The 19,612-nt window shown below is 35.6% G+C and overlaps 2 protein-coding genes across 2 annotated transcripts in view; one reads left to right on the top strand and one right to left on the bottom strand.

Moving 5' to 3' along the window:
• VTA1 (vesicle trafficking 1) overlaps positions 1-18,526 on the bottom strand; it is a 73,766-nt gene extending 55,240 nt beyond the window's left edge. Inside the window, exons 1-2 of the mRNA XM_032160449.2 lie at positions 18,380-18,526; positions 25-119 (exon numbers count right to left, since the gene is read on the bottom strand). Coding sequence (XP_032016340.1) covers positions 25-119; positions 18,380-18,491 — 207 coding nt within the window. The 5' untranslated portion in view covers positions 18,492-18,526. The remainder of the gene's footprint in view (positions 1-24; positions 120-18,379) is intronic.
• Positions 18,527-18,634: 108 nt separating this feature from the next.
• The window catches only part of NMBR (neuromedin B receptor), a 67,896-nt gene continuing 66,918 nt past the window's right edge, over positions 18,635-19,612 (top strand). Inside the window, exon 1 of the mRNA XM_058435603.1 lies at positions 18,635-18,734. The gene's annotated coding sequence lies outside the window, so the exon portion shown is untranslated. The remainder of the gene's footprint in view (positions 18,735-19,612) is intronic.

The following is a 19,612-nucleotide window of genomic DNA, read 5'->3' as shown; positions in this document are numbered from 1 at the left end:
ATAAATGATCAGTGTTTAACTTACAGCTTCTAATTGATCCATTAACTTTGATAAAAATTTGCGACATTCAGGAGTTTTACTATCGATCTTCATTCCAGTCTGCATTGCGTATAAACGACCTAGAAAGAAAAGTAAGATAATTTGAACAATTTCATTTTTAAACATCCATGTTTATGAGTGTTTAAAATGTAATTGCTAATAAATAATTTAAAATTCAAGTAAATTTAGAAATAAAACTGATTTACTATGGAAGTTATAAACCTAAAAAGCACAAAAATATTATCCAAAGAATGCAAGACATTCATAATGATAAATTTTATCAAGTAAGGCCTTCTCTTTTGGTATTATGTTAAAAAAAAAAAAGAGGACTAGGTATGTCCTAAGCTGTCAAAGGCACCTATAATTGGTAAGACAGAGCACACAGCAAACAACCATATTTACAAGAGCACCTGCCAAGTGCCAAATAAGTGATAATGACAAAATATACAAAATGGGCTGGGATAGCGGGAAACGAGACTTGAACTGAGGTTTATAGAAAGAATTGCTATAGTAATTTTACATATACTCTCTCTTTGAATAAATATACCTTCTCTTTAAAAAGTTAATAAAAACAACTGAGATAAGGCTAAACCTAAATAGCTGTCATCACAATTTTAGTCGCTTTCCCAGTGATAAGAACTGTGAACAGTTCTGGTGGTAACTGCTGTTACCACTGATGTATACATACAACGTCTGTAATTTACCCCTTACATTCAACAATATGTCCTGGAGATCTGTGGCAGTGCTAATGTTCTACAGGATAAATGCATCATGCTAACAAAAGCACATTTAGGTAGCTCTCAAATTTTCATTACAACTGTTGTGCATAAATGCAACAACAAAATGCAACGAAGTTTTTGAATGAAGATTGATAGTAAAACTTCTGAATTGCAAAATACCTCCTTGGGCATAATGCAAGAGAGTTCCCAGGGGAACCAAGAGGTGAAATTCCTGGGTCATAGTCTCTGTGCCTGTTTCATTTTGAGACCTACTGTTAAGCTGCCCCCCAAAAGAAAAGTATCAATACACGGTTCTATCTGCAACGTATACAAGCACTCATTTTGCCTAAACTCACAAAAAACTTATTAAACTTACATTCCTATCAATCTGAAGACTAAAAACACTGTGTTTGATTTTATATTTTCCTAACCACTAAAAAAACTATTAGATATTTACTGAATAGCTCCATATTCTCCTTTATGAATTAAGGATAGCTATCAAAATAAAATACTCTTCTGCCAAATTGGTTTGCTTTTAAATAAATTGACTTGTAACAATTCTTTATACAGTATGAAGTAGAGATATAACGTTCCCCCACCAAAGGGAATCTTCTATGTATTTATCCTGTCTCTACCCTAACTAGAATTTACACTCCATGATGACAAGGATATTAGTCTATTTGGTTTGCTGATGTATCCCTGGCATCTAGGACAGTGGTTGGCCCTTGATAAACATTTTCTGAATAGACAAACACATGAATGAAAGAATAGCTCATTCTGTCCTACTGATTTAAATGTCATTTTTATCATTCATTATAATATATTAAGTTTCCATGGGATAATAGGGCCCAACTCTGTATCCTGCCTACCCTGCTGTGTTATTCTATGGGTCTACCATTGTTTAATTTACTAGAGGTTTATAACAAAGCTGAATATCTGTTACTCTCAGAATTACCAATCCAATTATGTTTACATGTCAAAAATTCTCTTTAAAAATTAATATACACATGAAACAGTTACCTATTTATCATATCTGTGTGTTTTTAATTTTAATGGTTTTATCCAGAGGAAACTGCTTTTTAGTGCTTAGGCTTTGAGGGCTATCTCATACTACAGAGCTTGAAGTTTAATTTAATAATGTATTCATAACCACATATCAATTTTAAGAATACGATCCATCTAGGTATTAAGGAGAGAGAAAAAAAAAAACAGAGTTCCAAAAGTGTCACCGAGATTTACTGCACTACCAGTGTATTGCACGTTGCTTTCACTGCACACTAACTAGAACTGAAGATCACTTTTACATACAAAGGGACGCTAATTTGATCTCAGATCAAATGTTATCTCCTTACAAGGTAATATCTATAAATCTTAATGTGCTCTTTCCTCCTCAAATGTAAGCTTACTGTATCTTACTGTATTGCCAAAATTTCCCAAAGAATATTAGGTATCCTTTCTCTTATTTTTAAGAGGATGCTTCTAGCAGAAAGTAGGATCAGTTCCATGCCAGGTAGCTCATATTCCCCTAAGAGAGCCACCACCCCACGCTATACTGAAGCTAGCTAGGCCTTTGAGACCCATATGATCCCAGGGATTGGCAAAACAATTGGCTAGAGTATGGAAAATAAAATATTAGCATTTCTATTGATATTTTATCTAATTCTTTAAAAATTTCTATTTTATATATCTCTTATAATACAGTATTAGTACATCAATATGTAAATGTAATTCATAAATAATTTACATAACATATTGCAGATTTGTATTCAATGTTTTTTCTAACTCATATGGATAGGTGATCAAAAGGTCGAGACTTGCTGCTTTATGGCATCCTCACTCCTCTCAATTATGAACTATGTTTTCTTGCCCCAACCTAGCCCATGCCTCTTCCCCACACCCCCACGCCTTCTACCAAAATCCCGTGGAACCACTGCTTTTCATCAGCATACTCCTCTACATTTTCTAATTCCTTCTCCTTCTCTGTCTTAACTAAAAGCAGTTGTCACTTGAAGAAATCACTGTATTTGCAGTCCTCTTCAGTAACTTAAAAAAAAAAATTTCTCACATACCTCTTTAGGACCGGCAAAGTTGCTATATTATTACTAAGGAGTTGTAACATACCTAGCCAAAAGAGGACATTTCCCAGTATTCTCCAAAGCAAAATATGGCCATGTAACCAAGACTAATATTATATTCCCAGAAATAGTTAGGAAAGACTGTTGTAATGTCTCCATAAAAGGGGGAATGACAGCAGGGAAAGATCTTGCAGACCCTCTCCCTTTTTTCCTCCCTACTACCTAGAATACAAATACTAGATGACTGAAGCCCTAGTACCTATCTTGGGCTACAAAGCAACCTTGGAAGTGTGCTGGCTGGTAGATTTGAAACTGGAATCAGCTGGGGTCCCTGATGACTTAATGGAATTGGTATTACTAGCACAGGGTACTGCCAACATCAGACTTCCTTTACATTAAAGAGTAAATCCTTATTTTACTTAGCCAATGTTATTTTGGATTTTCTGCAATAAGCAAGTAAATTGAATTCAAGTGTAAACACAGCCCATGTTCTCAATTCTTATTGACCCTGACCTCCAACAATTTTATGTGCTCTCTTTCACTCAGTGGTCATTCTATAATTAAACTGCCATCTCAAACTACTGCCAAAACCAATACATCAAGTGCCCACTCTCTAAACATAATCTCCTCTTCTTCCAACATTCAACTATGCACATTACTATAGATTTCCAGTTCACTGGCTTCTTACTACTTCTTCATTATGATCAGTCTTCTCCCCTTTAACTTCCCTCTGCAACTAGCTTTGATGTTACATTTTAAGAACTTTATTTTACTATCTCCTTCTACCTCTAAATTTTTTTATTACATCCCTCTGGCAAAAGCATACTCATACATAAACCCAACTATCCTCTTTCTCTATATCTGCATCCAAGCAGCAGAAACTGATGACAGATTGTCATCATTACAAATATCGTAATTATCAGTCTCAAATGGGCTTGATACTTGCTTTCCCAACATCCCAATTGACTATTTCAAACACACTTTAATCTCTAGGACAATCACCTTACCCAAACATACATACACATCAGGTAATTATTCATGATCTAAATGTACACTGGCCAATATGATAAAATGATAATTTGAAGGATGGTACCGGCAGTGTCATCTCCCCACAGGTCTTTCTCTCTTTTTTTTTAACCATAGTAGTGAACACTATGTGAGGCCTACCACTCATGGAGCAGAGTTAGCTACTTGATAGATCAATTTTGGGAAGAAATAGAGGGAACAACCCAGACAGTAGAGAAATAAGGTTGATTCCTAAGACTGCCCTTGGCTTTAGTGACAGCCATCTCAGGATGTGACCAGTAAGCAAACATGCAGATAATTAATGCAGCACATACAAATATAAACAAAATATCCACTTCTTGTCCTTCAGAAGTTAACCTAATCCAGATTGCTAATAGTTAAACACAGTGTAATTATAATATAGTTTAATTAGCCTGGCCTACATTCATTTTTTTCTTAATTTGTGTGCATATTTAGTCTTTGCAATTACAAGGACACTATTATATGGCAATATCTTTAATTGAAGAATTGGATCCTCTCAGCATTAAATGATTTAGGACAAAAATTGGCCTGGCTTTATATTTCTAAATATCTTACGTAGCAAAGAATTCTTAAGTACAAAAAATTTACCATAAGATATATTTTCTACTATTAATAAAAAGGAAAATTCCTTGAATTCACTTAAGAAAACTCAGTTTAAGTACACTAAAACATCTTTTTGCCACAGGGATGAAAAAAGGATCTCTTTCATAAAGAACTCTTGAGACAAGCAATTCATTCTAACAGCAGCAATATGATGAAAAATTAATGTCTAACATGGAAAATACCTACAAAAACAGAACAAATAAACATTTAGCTAAAATCATCTATAAGAAAATATATTTGATTTATTTCATCAAGGAAATGTGTTTATTTTTATGAATAAATATTATTTGATGATGAGTAATGAAGCATGTTTGCAAAAGGATTAAACACTTTCCAACTTGACTTTAATTTAATGTGAGACATTTAGAAAACAAACATTTACTAATTCTGAAGGTATGTGTAATCCAAAGTTCCTTAGAATTTGAACATTAGCATTCTAACACATCCTTGCTTATCCATAAGAACATAAAACTATGAAATATGCATGATAAAAACACACACAAAAAGATATAAAAGCAACTGTGAGGAGTGAGGCTTTGACAGGTTAAAAAATGTGGCACTCTAGAATACATATTGATACACAAAAGCAAATTTTATTCAAAAAAATAGAACTGAATGTTATTCTATTCCTAAGTATATTGCAGATCTCTTCTATATGGTTAGTATTATCCTTTGTGAAGGGATTTCTGAGTCAAAGATTATTACACAGTTTTTATACAAAATAGATCTAACTACTTTCCAAATTAAATAATTCAGGCACAGTATTTGACCCAAAAAAAGGGGGAAAAAGGAAGGAAGCATGAATGAATGCCTGCTAATAAAGAATACTTACTTCACTCATCCCTTCATTAAATAAATACTTTTGGAACTCCTGTCATATCAGCAATTTTAAGAAAAAGCCACTCCTGACTTCCTATTAAATGCTGTAATGAAAATCAAAGTATAGGGTAAGAATATCTGGCTTTTTCATTGTCCAAAGAATAAAAAGATAATCACTGGGATTCTGATATTAGTGTTGTGCTGACACATGGCAAACAATAAGTGATGATTTGATTATTAAAATGAGAACACAGATTCTACTTCTGGCCTTGATGAAGTAACTATGGTTATCATCCCATTGTAAACAGAAAAAATCTGAACAAAATATATGTAACAAGTTTTCAGCCAACAGAGATAGAGGAAGACCATGATACCTGGAGAAAGGAAACAAATGAGGTGGCACCAATGATCAGCCCAGCATTCTGCCTGGAGGTACACCAAACTAAGGCCCAGGAAGAGGGGTCCCAAGCAGAAAACAGTCCTCTTGAGTTGAAAAAACACACTGGAGTGAATTCAGGGAGACTGAGGCAGTTGTACATTAAGGGGCAGAGGTCTAAAGAAAAGGGAGCTATGCAGGAAAAAACCCAGAAATCTGAATAAGGGTAACCTGGAGACTCAGCTGAATACTAACATATGGTGTGCAGGGGGAAGCTCCTCAAGGCCAAAGAATGAACAAAACCTGTTCAATAAGTTGAATGTTACCAATGCGCACAGGAGGCAGAAGTTGCAGTGAGCCGAGATTGCATCACAGCACTCCAGCCTGGCGACAGAGCAAGACTTTGTCTCAAAATAATAATAACGATAATAATAATAATACCTGAAATGAAAAATTCAGTGGATAGGATTAACAGTATAGACACCAAAAAAGAAAAGATTAGTAAACTCTGGAACATGGCAATATAAACTACCCAAAGTAGTTTATATAATTTTTGAGATGGGGTCTCGTTCTGTTGCCCAGGTTGGAGTGCAGTGGCACAATCTCAGCTCACTGCAACCTCCGCCTCCTGGGCACAGATGGTCCTTCCACCTCAGCCTCTCAAGTAGCTGAGACTACAGGTGCGGGACACCATGTCTGGGTAATTTCTTTTTGTATTTTTGGTAGAGACAGGGTTTCACCATGTTGCCCAGACTGGTCTCGAACTCCTGAGCTCATGTGATCCACCCACCTCGGCCTCCCAAAGTGTTGAGATTACAGGCATGAGCTACCATGCCCAACCAATACCAGATTTAAAACTTGGATCTTGATGAGTACTGAAAACGATATTTATGTCGCAAAATATAAAAATTTTTATTTTTACATTTTATAAATTTCTTTAAAAGAGAATAGTTTAAAAATATATAAGGTTTATGGTATACGTATAAATACAATGTATGACAACTATAGGCAAAGGACATGAGAGGGGAAAAGACAGTAAAGATCTTTCCTTATATATTAGGTGGTATATTATGAGACAGTAGACTATGATAAGCTATTGTAAGCATTCTAGAGCAACCACTAAAAAAATAAAAGAGGAATATCTAGTAACTCCACAGTGGAGGTATGATAGAATTCTAAAAGAACTTCGATTATCAAAAAGGCAGAAAAAGGAGAAAGAAGAAACAACAAATGAGACATAGAAAACCAATAGCAAGACTTACACCCAAACATACTCATTACATTAATTATAAATGTTTTAAACATTGCAATTAAAAGGTAGAGGTTGTTATAACGGATAAAAACATAAGATCCAGCAATATACTATTGACAAGATCCCACTGAACTGGAGTAATAATAACTTGATAATAACTAATATTAAATGAGTAATCACCATGGATCATGTATTCAGTCATATAAAAATAGAAAAATTGATTAAAATTCTGTGAAGTTGATCTTACTATTATCCTGAGTATATTAATAAAAAACCTGAAGCTCATAAGGTCATGCAGGCCATAAACGATAGGTTAGGATTTGACTCTGGCAGTGTGCCTTCAGAGTCTTACCCTGCATCCAGCAAGATGTCTCTCTTCATATACACACATAAAATTATATATAACCACAAATGTTATATACACGGCAACATATAATTTGTTTGCACCCTTCATTTTACATTATGCTGTGGGCTATGGTATCTTTTGTAATAAATGTAACTCCATATATCTTTAATAGTTACATAATATAAACTTTCCATACTAACAGGAATTTAGATTTTCAATTATACTGCCTCTTGGGGGAGCTACAAAAGTGTGGAGGCTTTTTTTTTTTTTTTTTAACTTCTATTTTAAAATGCAACGTCTGGGGGTACTACTACCGTTTAAAGCAGTAATATCCTGAAAGGTACTGGGCAGCCCTGACAACAAAGAATTGCTCCTCCAAGATGTTGTCACCAAATAGAAACAATAATAAATTGAGGTTAAAAAAAAAACCCAAAATAGTAAAAACATAAAAATCTGACAAGCCACAGAAAAATAAATATAAAAAAAACATAAAAAATGTAAATGTAACAGCCCAATGAAGAATTTCAGTGGAAGTAGGAACTTATATCAAGCACGGTTATTGAAACCTACTATATATAATCCTTGCCTGTTCAAGAGTATATAAGCTTCCACTTTGAACAACCAAATATAATTGTCATAGAAGACAAACCTTATCAAAGATGCTTAAACTTGTATGAATGCCAAAAAAGAAATGAAAGTTAAGAATGTGTTATTTGACTCCACAGCCCCTTCAACTTTACGGTTTTTTCTAAAGAGATGTAAAATGAGTTGACATTACTCAAAAAGGAAAGTATTAAATAATTTTTACAAAATAAAACTCATGTTTGCATATATGTTCACAAAAATAAACTTAAGAGGAATGGAAGGCTAATGGATAAATCAGTAGTCCAAAATTCTGTGTGTTTATTGTCATTGCTACAGTAAAGTACCCTGAGAAAGCTTATTAATAAAAAAAAAAGTAAGTAATCAAGCAATAAGACTACAGACTCTAGTTTATCATTCAGGAACCAGCAAAGACTGAAAGGAATTGCTTCTCTTTATTGGTTTAGTTAAACTTGTCTGAATGAATTTAAAATCCAATTTCTATGTGATTAACCCAACAAAAAATAGTAAGAGGCAAGTTATTATTATTATTTTTTTTGAGATGGAGTCTCGCTCTGTCACCAGGCTGGAGTGCAGTGGTGCAATCTCGGCTCACTGCCACCTCTGCCTCCTGGGTTCAAGCGATTCTTCTGCCTCAGCCTCCCGAGTAGCTGGGACTACAGGCAAGCGCTACCACGGCCGGCTAATTTTTGTATTTTTAGTAGACAGGGTTTCACCATATTGGCCAGGCTGGTCTTGAATTTCTGACCTCGTGATCTGCCCACCTGGGCCTCCCAAAGTGCTAGGAGTACAGGCACGAGCAAGTGATTATTAATGCTAATATCCATGTAGTTTACCATTTATCAATAAAGAAATCCATTGTTATTTAGCATTTACACTTAATTAATATTTTCTACTGGTAGGTCCTGTAACATCTCAGAACTGAAATAACTTTATATATACTTACAGCTTCCTGAACAACTGTACTGTATTTAATTTTCTGATGATGATATAGACAAATGAAGACTCTTGAGACTGTGTATATACGTTCACTGGAAGTTTATTAACTTCACAATGTCACCCCCTAGAGGAAGCTTTAAAAATTGAAACTTGAAATTTTATACATTTAGTTACTTATGGCAAACTGAAAAAGGAAGGGGAAAGTTCTGAGTTTAGCTTTTCGACAGCACCAAACCTGGCGGAATCAAAATATTTATCTAACAGTGCCCACTTTTAGTAAAAGATTCAAATATTTTCCAGCTTCATTAAAGAAAAGTAAAGGGATGGAGCTCAGAGACATACTGTTGACAGAAAGCATCTCCTTCATTTTCCACTCCCCACTTAGGGAATCTCCTAGATTTTTTTCACTGGTGTTTTTGCCTTTTTCTTTTGCCATGGATTGTACTAGTCCCTTTCCCCTCAGTTACTCTGTGGCTCACTCAATAACTGGTTCTCTAATTACTAGCTACTACCAACAATTTTTCATTCAACCATTTTTTTTTTTTATCTGACTTTGTTTATTCGGGTCTTGGTTCTATCACTTAGTAACAGAAGGACCAGAAAGACTGTGAGGCAGACATCCTGAAAGAAAGCACTGTTAAAATGCCAATCAGCTACAGGAATGCTAGTTGTCTGCCTTCCTTATTAGGTGACAACTATATGGCCATACTTCCCTCTAGGGACCACAACTGCCTTAAAATTCAGGTCGATCTGGCTAACATTTTTTGAGCACCTGTTCTTTATTATGTAAGTATCTCTAGTGGCCTAGCACTACGAGGCAGAGTAAATGAATAGAAACTGGTAGCACAGTGTAAGCCTTCCTCAGTTTACAGTCTAGAAGAAAGACATGCAAATGAAAAAGCAATTATGGTAAAGCTACACCAAGGCATAAAGAACAAAAAGAAACACCTTAAAACTAGGAGACTTAAGAAAAGGCCTCCCAGAGAAAGTGACCTTCAAGCTAGTACCCAAAGGATAAAAATCTAGTGAGTGTGGTGGGGAAGAGAAGAGGTGTCAAGGCAGAGAAAGTAGAATGTTAAAAGGCTTGGAGACAACAAAGTGCCTAATGTTCTAGTAACAAAATGAAATTAATTTGATTAAAACTACAAAAGGTGATTCAGAACTCAAATCATGAGGGGTCACTGAAGACAAAGATTTCTTCAGATACACATATGGAACTGCGTGTATAATAATTCCGTATCCCACACTTTCATATAAACTTTCCCTCATGTTATAAAAGATGCTTTGTGATGTTTAAACAATTACATTACTTTCTATGCAGTGGATATAACATAATTTACTTAACCATTTCCACAATGATATATATTTTATGTTATTTTGAGCTTATCATAAATGTATAAATAATCATTCAGGAAATTCTGCATAAAGGTCTTACTAAATGTATAGTTATTTCCTGAACGTTTCCCCAAATTGGAATTACTGAATTAGATACTCTACATTTTGCCAAAATGCTTTCCAAACTTTGTACCAATCACACAGCCATGTAAGCAAGGATTTGAACACGTACTCATTTGTACTGAGTCATATCTTTACAGTCAAAAATTGTTATTCCACATTAATTTACATTTATTACTAACTAGGATGAATGCTAATGATTAGTATTCCCTCCTTCAGTAGTTGTATACACCTATTTTTAATCTATGGGGATCTTTTTTATTTTTAAGGCATATTTATGAGCATTTTATGTATCAGGGATACTGGCCCTTTGTCACTCGTCTACTGGAAATTTTTCCTGATACAGTACTTGTTAATTTGTACTGCTTGTGTCACACACAATTTCTAAATGTTCACAGTCCACTCCATCATTTACTCTGTGTTATTTTCACTAAGCATTAGAAGCATATCATTCTAGTGGCAACAGGGATTAGACGTCTGAAGCAAAAACTAGGAAGCTTAGAATGTCTAAGGTGAGGACACAGTAACAGAGAAAATGAGAAAATAAATACAATTTTAAAACTTTTATGATTGGTTGATTATGAGAGATATGAAAGAAGAAAGTTTTTAACATCCAGCTAATAAATTTCAAAATACAGTAGAAATGAAAGATATCCTAGAAAACTACTATATCAAGAATGGCTCAAGAGGAAAATATTTTTCTAATGGAAGAAATTGGGAAATATAAAAAAGCACAAAGTTCTGCTGTATCAATGATTTTTTTAAATCTAAAGAAAGCGATAAATCTGCTTGCCTTTTTAATCCAACTCACATTTGAGGAAAAAGAGTAATTTTCTCAACAATATCTAAGAAACCAGAGTAACGCTGTTACTAAAAATCTCAAAATGATAACATAACTACAATATACTAAGAACTCTCAGACCCAAAAATAATGAGCAAAAACATGAAGACATTTTGCTGAAGATGATACCCATATGGTAAATAAGCACATGAAAAGGTTTTCAACTGTATTAGCTATCAGGGAAATAAAAACTAACCACAATGAGATATGACTGTACCTACTAAGAATGACTAATTAAAAATAGTGACACAAAATGCTGGTGAGAATGAAGAGAAACTCTATCACTTATCATTCAAGTGTTGCCAATAAGAGTGTAAAATGGTACAGCTGCTCTGCAAAACAGTTTGACAGCTTCTTACAAAACTAAACATGCAATTACCATATGATCTAGCAATTGAATTTGTGGGCATTTATCCCAGGGAAATGGAAACTAGGGTCACACAAAAACTATATGTGATTATATTCACTTTATTCATAATTGTCACAAATTGAAAACACTTAAATGTCTTCAATGATTAAACTGTTACACTGTAGTATACACATATCGTGAAATTCTACTGAGCATTAAAAAAGGAATAAACTTGGATAAATCTCCAGAGCTTATGCCAAATGAAAAAAGCCAGTCCCAAAAGCTCATATATGATTTCATTTAATAGAACATTTTAAATCATAAAATTTTAGAAATGGACAAGTTACTGGCTACCAGGGGATGGGGTAAGGTAGCGAAAGAGAGAAGGCAGGTTATATTAATAAAAGGGCAACAAGGGGAATTCTTAACTATTCTCTATCTTGACTATGGTAATGGATACAGGAATGTACACCTGACAAAGCTGTTTAGAACTAAATATACACACACACACAAATACATGTAAAACTGATGAAGCCTGAATAAACCAGTGAATTGTACCAATGCCAATATTCTGGTTATGGTACATTATTACAGTTTTGCAAGATATTATCATTGGGGGACATTGGGTAAAGGGTACACAGAATCTCTCTGCAATATTTCTTACAACTACATGTGCTGCACGTGGACCTACAACTATTTCAAAAGAAAAAGTTTAATTAAAAGAAAATGCAAAAGCTAACGGGATTCTTTCCAGAAACAGAGGGGTTTCAAATATGAGAAAATTTACTATTTTGCTGCTACTTACTACATTAAAAAGTTCAAACACATAAACAATAAGCCTATTAGCATTTCCAGAGACGGCCAAAAATAATTTGATATACATTATTTCAACATTCATTCCTGATTTAAAAAGAAAACAAAAGACCAACCAACTTCGAAATGTAGGAATATTAAGGTAATTTTAAAAAGTGATAAAACACTAGAAAATTCCCAGTAAAGCCAGAAGTGAATCATTTTTGGAAATGATATAAATACTAGAAAGGATAGGGCACAAGGTGTAAATCATATGATAATATGACCTATGACTCAATCTAAAATTCATTATAAACATAGTAAGGTAATGAGTTAGACAGAGTACTAGGATTGTTTCCATTTCTATTTTGTCATTGATTTGTGGTAGAACATTAAAAAAAAAAGCATGAATTACTGTATAGTTTATTTACTCAATCAACAGATAAGTTTTACAGGTTATCTAACATGTCTTAGATACTATATTAGGAGATGGACATTCAATGATCATTGTACGACATACTTCTTGTTCTCATAGAGTTTACATTTTAGTGGACTATTAGTAATATCTAGAGAGGAGGTATTCATTAAGAATTTGTAAATTCCATTTATGTGTCAGGTGGTAAAAAAAGAAAAAGATAATCCCTTTCCTCCAGGAGAATCAAGACTGAAAGATAAACAGATGTTTATATTATAACACGTGATGAGGGGCACACAAGAACAATTTCTAGATCATCTTTAAGAGGTCATGAAAAATAATCTGTCGGAAGTAAAATTTGCACTGACTCAGTAAGTTAGTCAAATTAATAGGAATGCAGAAGGATTCTTGGCAGAGGGTAGCACATAGCCCATGGAGCTTTTATGAATCAGCAAGTAGTTTAGCAAACTACTCCTGAATTTTTTTCTCACAAAAAAAAAAATGTTTCCTTGCTCTAGGAATTTATAAAATTATTATATGCTCTAAGATTATAGAAATGTATCCCTTAACACGTTTTTATGTTGATGTCTACACCTTTTCATGAGGTTAAACAGGTACAAAAAATGTGATTTCTACACTACATCAAATATTGACATCTAAAAGTTACATCCTTCAAACTAAACTATCATAGCAACTTGATATTTATCATGTTTTAAAATACGAAGTTTTTTTAACAGAAATTTTACATTGTTATGAATTAAATCAAATATTTATGTATTAATATTACTTTTTGCCATAATGAGGAAGAGGAGACTATTGGGGTTCTGTTGTTATTTTTTATTTTTATAAATTAAATTCACAAAAAATCCCCCCCAAATCCCAGTTTTTCCCATGTTACACAGCAAAATCACCAAATTCTTTAAATTATTTATGAGTTATAGGCTAAAAACCATATAACCACCTATCATCAACTATTTTAAATAATTTCTAAGCTGACAATTAAATTAGGACCACTTTAAAATTTGTTTAAAAATTAAAAAGGATTTGTTACCCCATCATTACTCATTTTCTCAATTCCTGTGATGTATGCAAAAAGATATTACAAAGATTCATCATCTTCTTTCAATCAGAGCCTTCTTAGTTATTGTAGGATGCAGAAAGGATTGGGAAAACTTGAAATACTTGTTCCAACATCCCTCAGCAAAAAAAAAATAATAATAACAACAAATAAGGTTTAATCTCATCAGCTGCTTTATTTTCTTCTTCTTCTTCTTTTTCTTATTATTTTTTGCGATGAAGTCTTGCTCTTGTTCCCCAGGCTGGAGTGCAATTGCACAATCTCAGCTCACTGCAACCTCCACCTCCAGGTTCAAGCGATTCTCCTGCCTCAGCCTCCCCAGTAGCTGGGATTACAGGCACCTGCCACCACACTCAGCTAATTTTTGTATTTTTAGTAGAGATGGGGTTTCAGCATGTTGGCCAGGCTGGTCTTGAACTCCTGACCTCAAGTGATCTGCCTGCCTCGGCCTCCCAAAGTGCTGGGATTACAGGCATGAGCCACCGTGCTCGGCCAAGCTGTTTTAAATGTACTTCCGGAAGAATAAAACAAAACAAAAAACCTCAGAGCCGAAGATTTTAGCTCATTTAGTTTAAAGAGAATGTCTACCACACTGTTTAATGGCAATGCCAGTTGCTAACACCAAACCAATCGGCAAAGTAAGAGTTACTTTTTCAGAGAAATACAATATTCCAGTTGGAATGTCAACTCATGTCCCCATTTTATTTCTAAATTCTAATTCTAAAATAGCAATAAGCTGCAGAGCCTTGCAGCAGCTTGTTTGGATGAAACAAGGTACTCTCATCTTCGGTATTTCTCCTTTGTTCTTGGTTTTGCTCTCAACCCAAGAATGGTACTCTTTAATAATGAATGTAGAATGAGGCAGTAAGGTTATCTCATGAAAATTTTTATTATTTTGAGAATTCAGAATACTGCAACACAGGACCAGTTTTAACATAAAGCATTACCCTTAACAGATATATGCATAAATGTAAAAGACTCTGAAAGACTGAGATTTCCCACTGTGGTTCCTCCATGTCCCTGTCCCTACAGCTAATCTTCCTCACATCTTCTTGCACATGACCTTGGCCCCAAACTGTTCCTCCTCACCCTCTTGATAAAATCCAAGATGACCTAACAATGGCTGCTAATATTGCAGAATAACTCCTCCCTCTTCTGAGATTCACTGACCAACTGTTCCTGAAAAGAGACAAACTCCAGGTGACTCCCTGCATCCCCCATAGACAACTCCAGGTGACTCCCTGCATCCACCTTATACAAAGTTCTACCCCCTTGCCCTCAAATTAGAATGCTCTTTTGGAACCTTTCATGATTAGCTTTTTTTTTTTTTTTTTTTTTTTTTTTTTAGATGGAGTTTCGCTCTTGCTGCCCAGGCTGGAGTGCAATGGTGCGATCTCAGCTCACCGTGACCTCTGCCTCCCGGGTTCAAGTGATTCTCCTGCCTCAGCCTCCCAAGTAGCTAGGATTACAGGCATGCACCACCACACCCGGCTAACTTTGTGTTTTTAGTAGAGACAGGGTTTCTTCATGTTGGTCAGGCTGGTCTTGAACTCCCGAATGAAGGTTTATTGTTTGCTCTGGCTGGTTTTCTTCAATGTAAGACCAGGAAAGATAGGAAGGTCTATCCAATGCCTTAATTAATAGAGGCTTCACTAACACCGGTCATTTGAATTGTCTCTTTTGTCTGGACACCCTGGAGGATTTTCCACTTTCTCTTTCAAGGCAATACAACATAAAAACACTCAGGATGCGTGAGAGTATGCCGTTCTTCATTAAAGTGGGAGAAGGACAATTGTGAACAGGATGTAGGAAAAGATAAGTAGCATATTATATACTACTTTGCCACCCTGACCACAGGAGCTTTGTCAAGATCAGTTTTTGGAAGGAAAACATGGAAGTCAAGAATTGGAAAATTGATTCCTTTGGAATTATTTGCCTACTCCAGTTTGGAGAGCACTGGTCTAGCACGACTAGCCCACAATTGTAAGGAAAGAAGTCACCATGAGCAGTGTTCTGTTGAAAAGCAGAATCAGGCCCACAAATATAGCAGCTACAGATGTTATCAAACAGAAAATATAAATCGATATATTTAAAGTGTTCACAGAAATAGAGTGTTTAAAAATATCAGTAACAAGAAACTATCAGAAATGGCCAGGCCAATAGGAAAACCAAAAGAGAAAACTCAAATAAAAAATTAAAGTAGAAATTCAATAAAAGGGTTAAACAATAAAATATAGGGAGATGAAGATAGACCTCAAGAAGTTACACAGAATGCAGCACAGAAAGACAAAGAGATAAAAAAAAATGACGGAATCAAGAGACAAGGAAGTTAAATGGGAGAAATGCAAAACATGTCTAATCAAACTTTCATGAGAGAATAGAAATATAAGCAATATTTGAACAAATAATAGTAGAGAAAATTTTCCAAAATTGATTAAAAACACCCATCTACAGATTTAGAAAGCCAAAGTCCTAAACAAATACACAAAAAGAAATGAAAGCCTATAAAATCAGAAGGTTAAGTCCTAAGAGATTCATACAATGATTGATAACATTTTTAAATTAAGAACTTCTGAAGATCAAAGGTCTTCATAGAGTGAAAAATCAAACTGAAATGGGAGAAGATATTTACAACACAGGTAACAAAGGATTAACATCTAACATTACTAAGACAAGACTGTGACAGATAAATGGGCAAAAGCAATAAACAAGTATTTCAAAAGCGAATCACAAATGGTTAATTAACATATGAAAAGATGCTAAACCTCATTAAGACTCAGAGAATTGCAGATTTCGCTCCAATGAGACACTACCATTTCACACCCACCAGATTGTCAAAAATTAAAAAGTTTAATAACATCAAATGTGATAGGCATATTAGTGTTCATTTTATTATTCCTTAAACTGTCTCCACGTTACATATGCTTTTATATGTAGATGTTTCATAACTAAAATTGTTAAGTGTCACCTGAGCAATAAAAATGTTTCTTCATAAGCCTGATGAGAGCAGTTTCAGTGAAATACTGGGCATGAAAACCAGACTGCATTGGCTGAAAGGCTCTACAAGATAAAGGCGTAAAGCTAACTTACAGACAACTATTTCAAGCTTACCTATAAGGCTGGAAAAGCAGAGCTGCAACTTTAGGGAATGATATGGTGAGAGTTTCTGTTATATTTTTAAATAAAGGAAACTGGATTAGGCTTAGAAAAATCCAGAGGGAAAGGACAACAGTGAATAAGGTGTCCCTGGTTTGTCACAAAGATACATGATACAGAGATCGGGAACAGGAATTTCCTTTAGGGATGAGAGATTCTTTGTCCTTATCCCATCACTCCCAAGCCCCATCCACTCCAGTCACAATAGTCTACTTGCTCCTCCTTCCAGCAAGCCTCTACTTCGGGACTTTCATATCCTCTATGGAGAATACTCTTTCCCAGATGGTGCAAGGCATGCCTTTCACTCTTTTATTTCCCCAAATGTCAACTCAGTGAAGTGTTCCCTGACCACTATGAAACTGAAATCCCATCTGCACTCCCTGCCACCACTACTCCTGATACTCTTATTCCTTTTCCTTGCTCTATTTGTCTTCATAAGCTTTTAATTCTCTATGTATGATAGACTCTATATTGTTGAAACTCTCTACCTCCATTGTATGTAAGCTCCAAAAGTGCTGCAACTGTGCACATTCCAAGAGAGTGGAACATGGTAGGTCTGAAAGGGCCTTGCACATTTGAGAAACAGGGTACATATGGAGTATGGCACAGATAACAGTGACCAGATTTTAGCTAACCTTACAATATACACAACAAAGGACGCATTATATCCAACTTCTCAACTCTAAAAATCCTTCTCAGAATTATAGTTGTCCAGTTACTTGTTTTATTTGCAGTAAAGAGTACAGAATACAAAATAAAGTTAACACAGAATTACTGGTACCCCCTTTACTCACTGCAAGTTTGAGCAGAGTTAACCTATATATCTTTTTAATCAAACTGTAAATTCAATGTATAACACTCAAAGTGAAAATACTGCCTTCAAAGGTCTCAACAGCAGGTATCATTCAAAGAAGTCAAAACTAAAAATTCTGTACGGTAGGAGAGAGCAGCTGCGTGGGGAAAGGTCAAATTCAACTGCTTATTTAGTAGCAGATACTCCCCATTTAACCAAATGAGTTTTTGAATGGGCTTGCATTCTGTCATAAATAACTTTCACTTATTACTATGTTTTCAACTAGTCTATTATCCTTTTATCCACATCACTCCTTCTTTCGGACACTCACCTTCGTTTTAAACGTAACTCAATTTATTTTCAGGATTCCTATTTGAGACAGGAGGCTCTTGTGTGTACACACAGAGAGAAAACCTTGGAAGATTACATTCCACAGTTCAAGAGCCTGTGTAGTCAGTACTGAAGCATTTAAGCACAAGATAGGAGAAGCAGTGGACACCATGGTGCTTTGGGATTCCTACTGCCAGGGGGTGGGGACCCAGGGAGTTCCCTGGGTAGGCTCGAGGTCAAAGCTCAGGTTTAAAGCGAGGGGGGCGGGGCATGCCCCAAGAACCTCAGGGAGGTGTGTGGGCCCTAAAATGAAACTGGGAAAGAAGGGGCGCGGCCACTCGGAAAGACTCACAGTAATAAGCCACCACAGGGTCCCGCTTGTCATGCTCCTGAGCCGTCCTCAGATGATGCTGTATGCTCTTAAACTGTGCAGGGAGCGGGGGCAGCGGCGCAAGCGCGGCCATCTCTACTCCGAACTCACCACTTCCTACTCGCGCGCCACCGGCACTTCCGCTTCCGTCTGGGCGGTAGCGCGCACGAGCATTCAGAGCAAATCCTGCCCACTCTTCCTTTGCTCAGCGACGTCAAGTCAACTACGGATCCCCAGCTGGGACAACCTCAGTGTGGTTGGCTCTCGGCGGTTAGAACCCACAGAAGACTGAGCATTTTGGCGCTTATGCCGCGCATGGCGCTAGCGCTCTCTGCTGGTAGGAGGAAGGGTTTTTGTTTTGTTTTGCTTTTTTGTTTGGTTTGTTGTTTGTGGCAAAAGGAAGGATAGAAAAGGAAAAACAAGAAAATAATGTATGTTGACTAGGAGAAAGTATAAAGGCGAGAATTGCCTTTGGCGTCATTCAGGAATTACCACTTCCAGTTAATATGCCACATTAATATTCCATATAACAGTGTCCTTTAGAAGCCTTTTTGATTTTAGAAACTTTAATTTCAGTACTTGCATGAGAGAGAAATAATGGGTTTAAATTGTAAATTAAATTTTTCTGACATCACCCTCTAGGACTGGGCTAGAACCTTGGCAAGTAAGGGGAGGGCAGAGCTGTAGAACAAAATAGGGGGTGAGGGCAACCATAGGAAGAAGAAAATGGAGAGAAACTAGAGCTGACAGGTGTTTTGATGGGAAAAAAATGTTTTGCACCATCCCCTAGATACACACATGTATGTGTAATCATCTGACAATAAAAATATTCTGTGTCAGTTTGGTCAGAACCATCTTGTTGGCAAATGACAGGGCATCAGTCAATGTAATCAGGGTAATATATATATCTATAGCTGTATCTTTTTTATATACTGTATGTGGTAGAAATTTGGCTTCCAGTATCATGAGACTTACATCCTATTATTTTAGCATCCCCCCAAGTAGAAATAATTTTTCCTTAAATGTTCCAGCAGAAGAATGATAGGGAAGACCCTGAAAACTTAGCCAGGACCATTTGACACCCCATCCGCCCATGGCTGGGACATGTAGACACTATAAACATTGCATTTTATGTTTTAAACATGGATATTTAATTGTTCCAGCACCATTGAATTACATTTGCACATTTAAAACAATAAGCTAACTATATACGAG

This window comes from Hylobates moloch, unplaced genomic scaffold (genome assembly GCF_009828535.3).
Source record: "Hylobates moloch isolate HMO894 unplaced genomic scaffold, HMol_V3 SCAFFOLD_2, whole genome shotgun sequence".
In the NCBI taxonomy this organism is placed as follows: domain Eukaryota; kingdom Metazoa; phylum Chordata; class Mammalia; order Primates; family Hylobatidae; genus Hylobates; species Hylobates moloch.
Note: the sequence above shows the minus strand (reverse complement) of the source record. Positions and strands in the feature narration are given on the sequence as shown.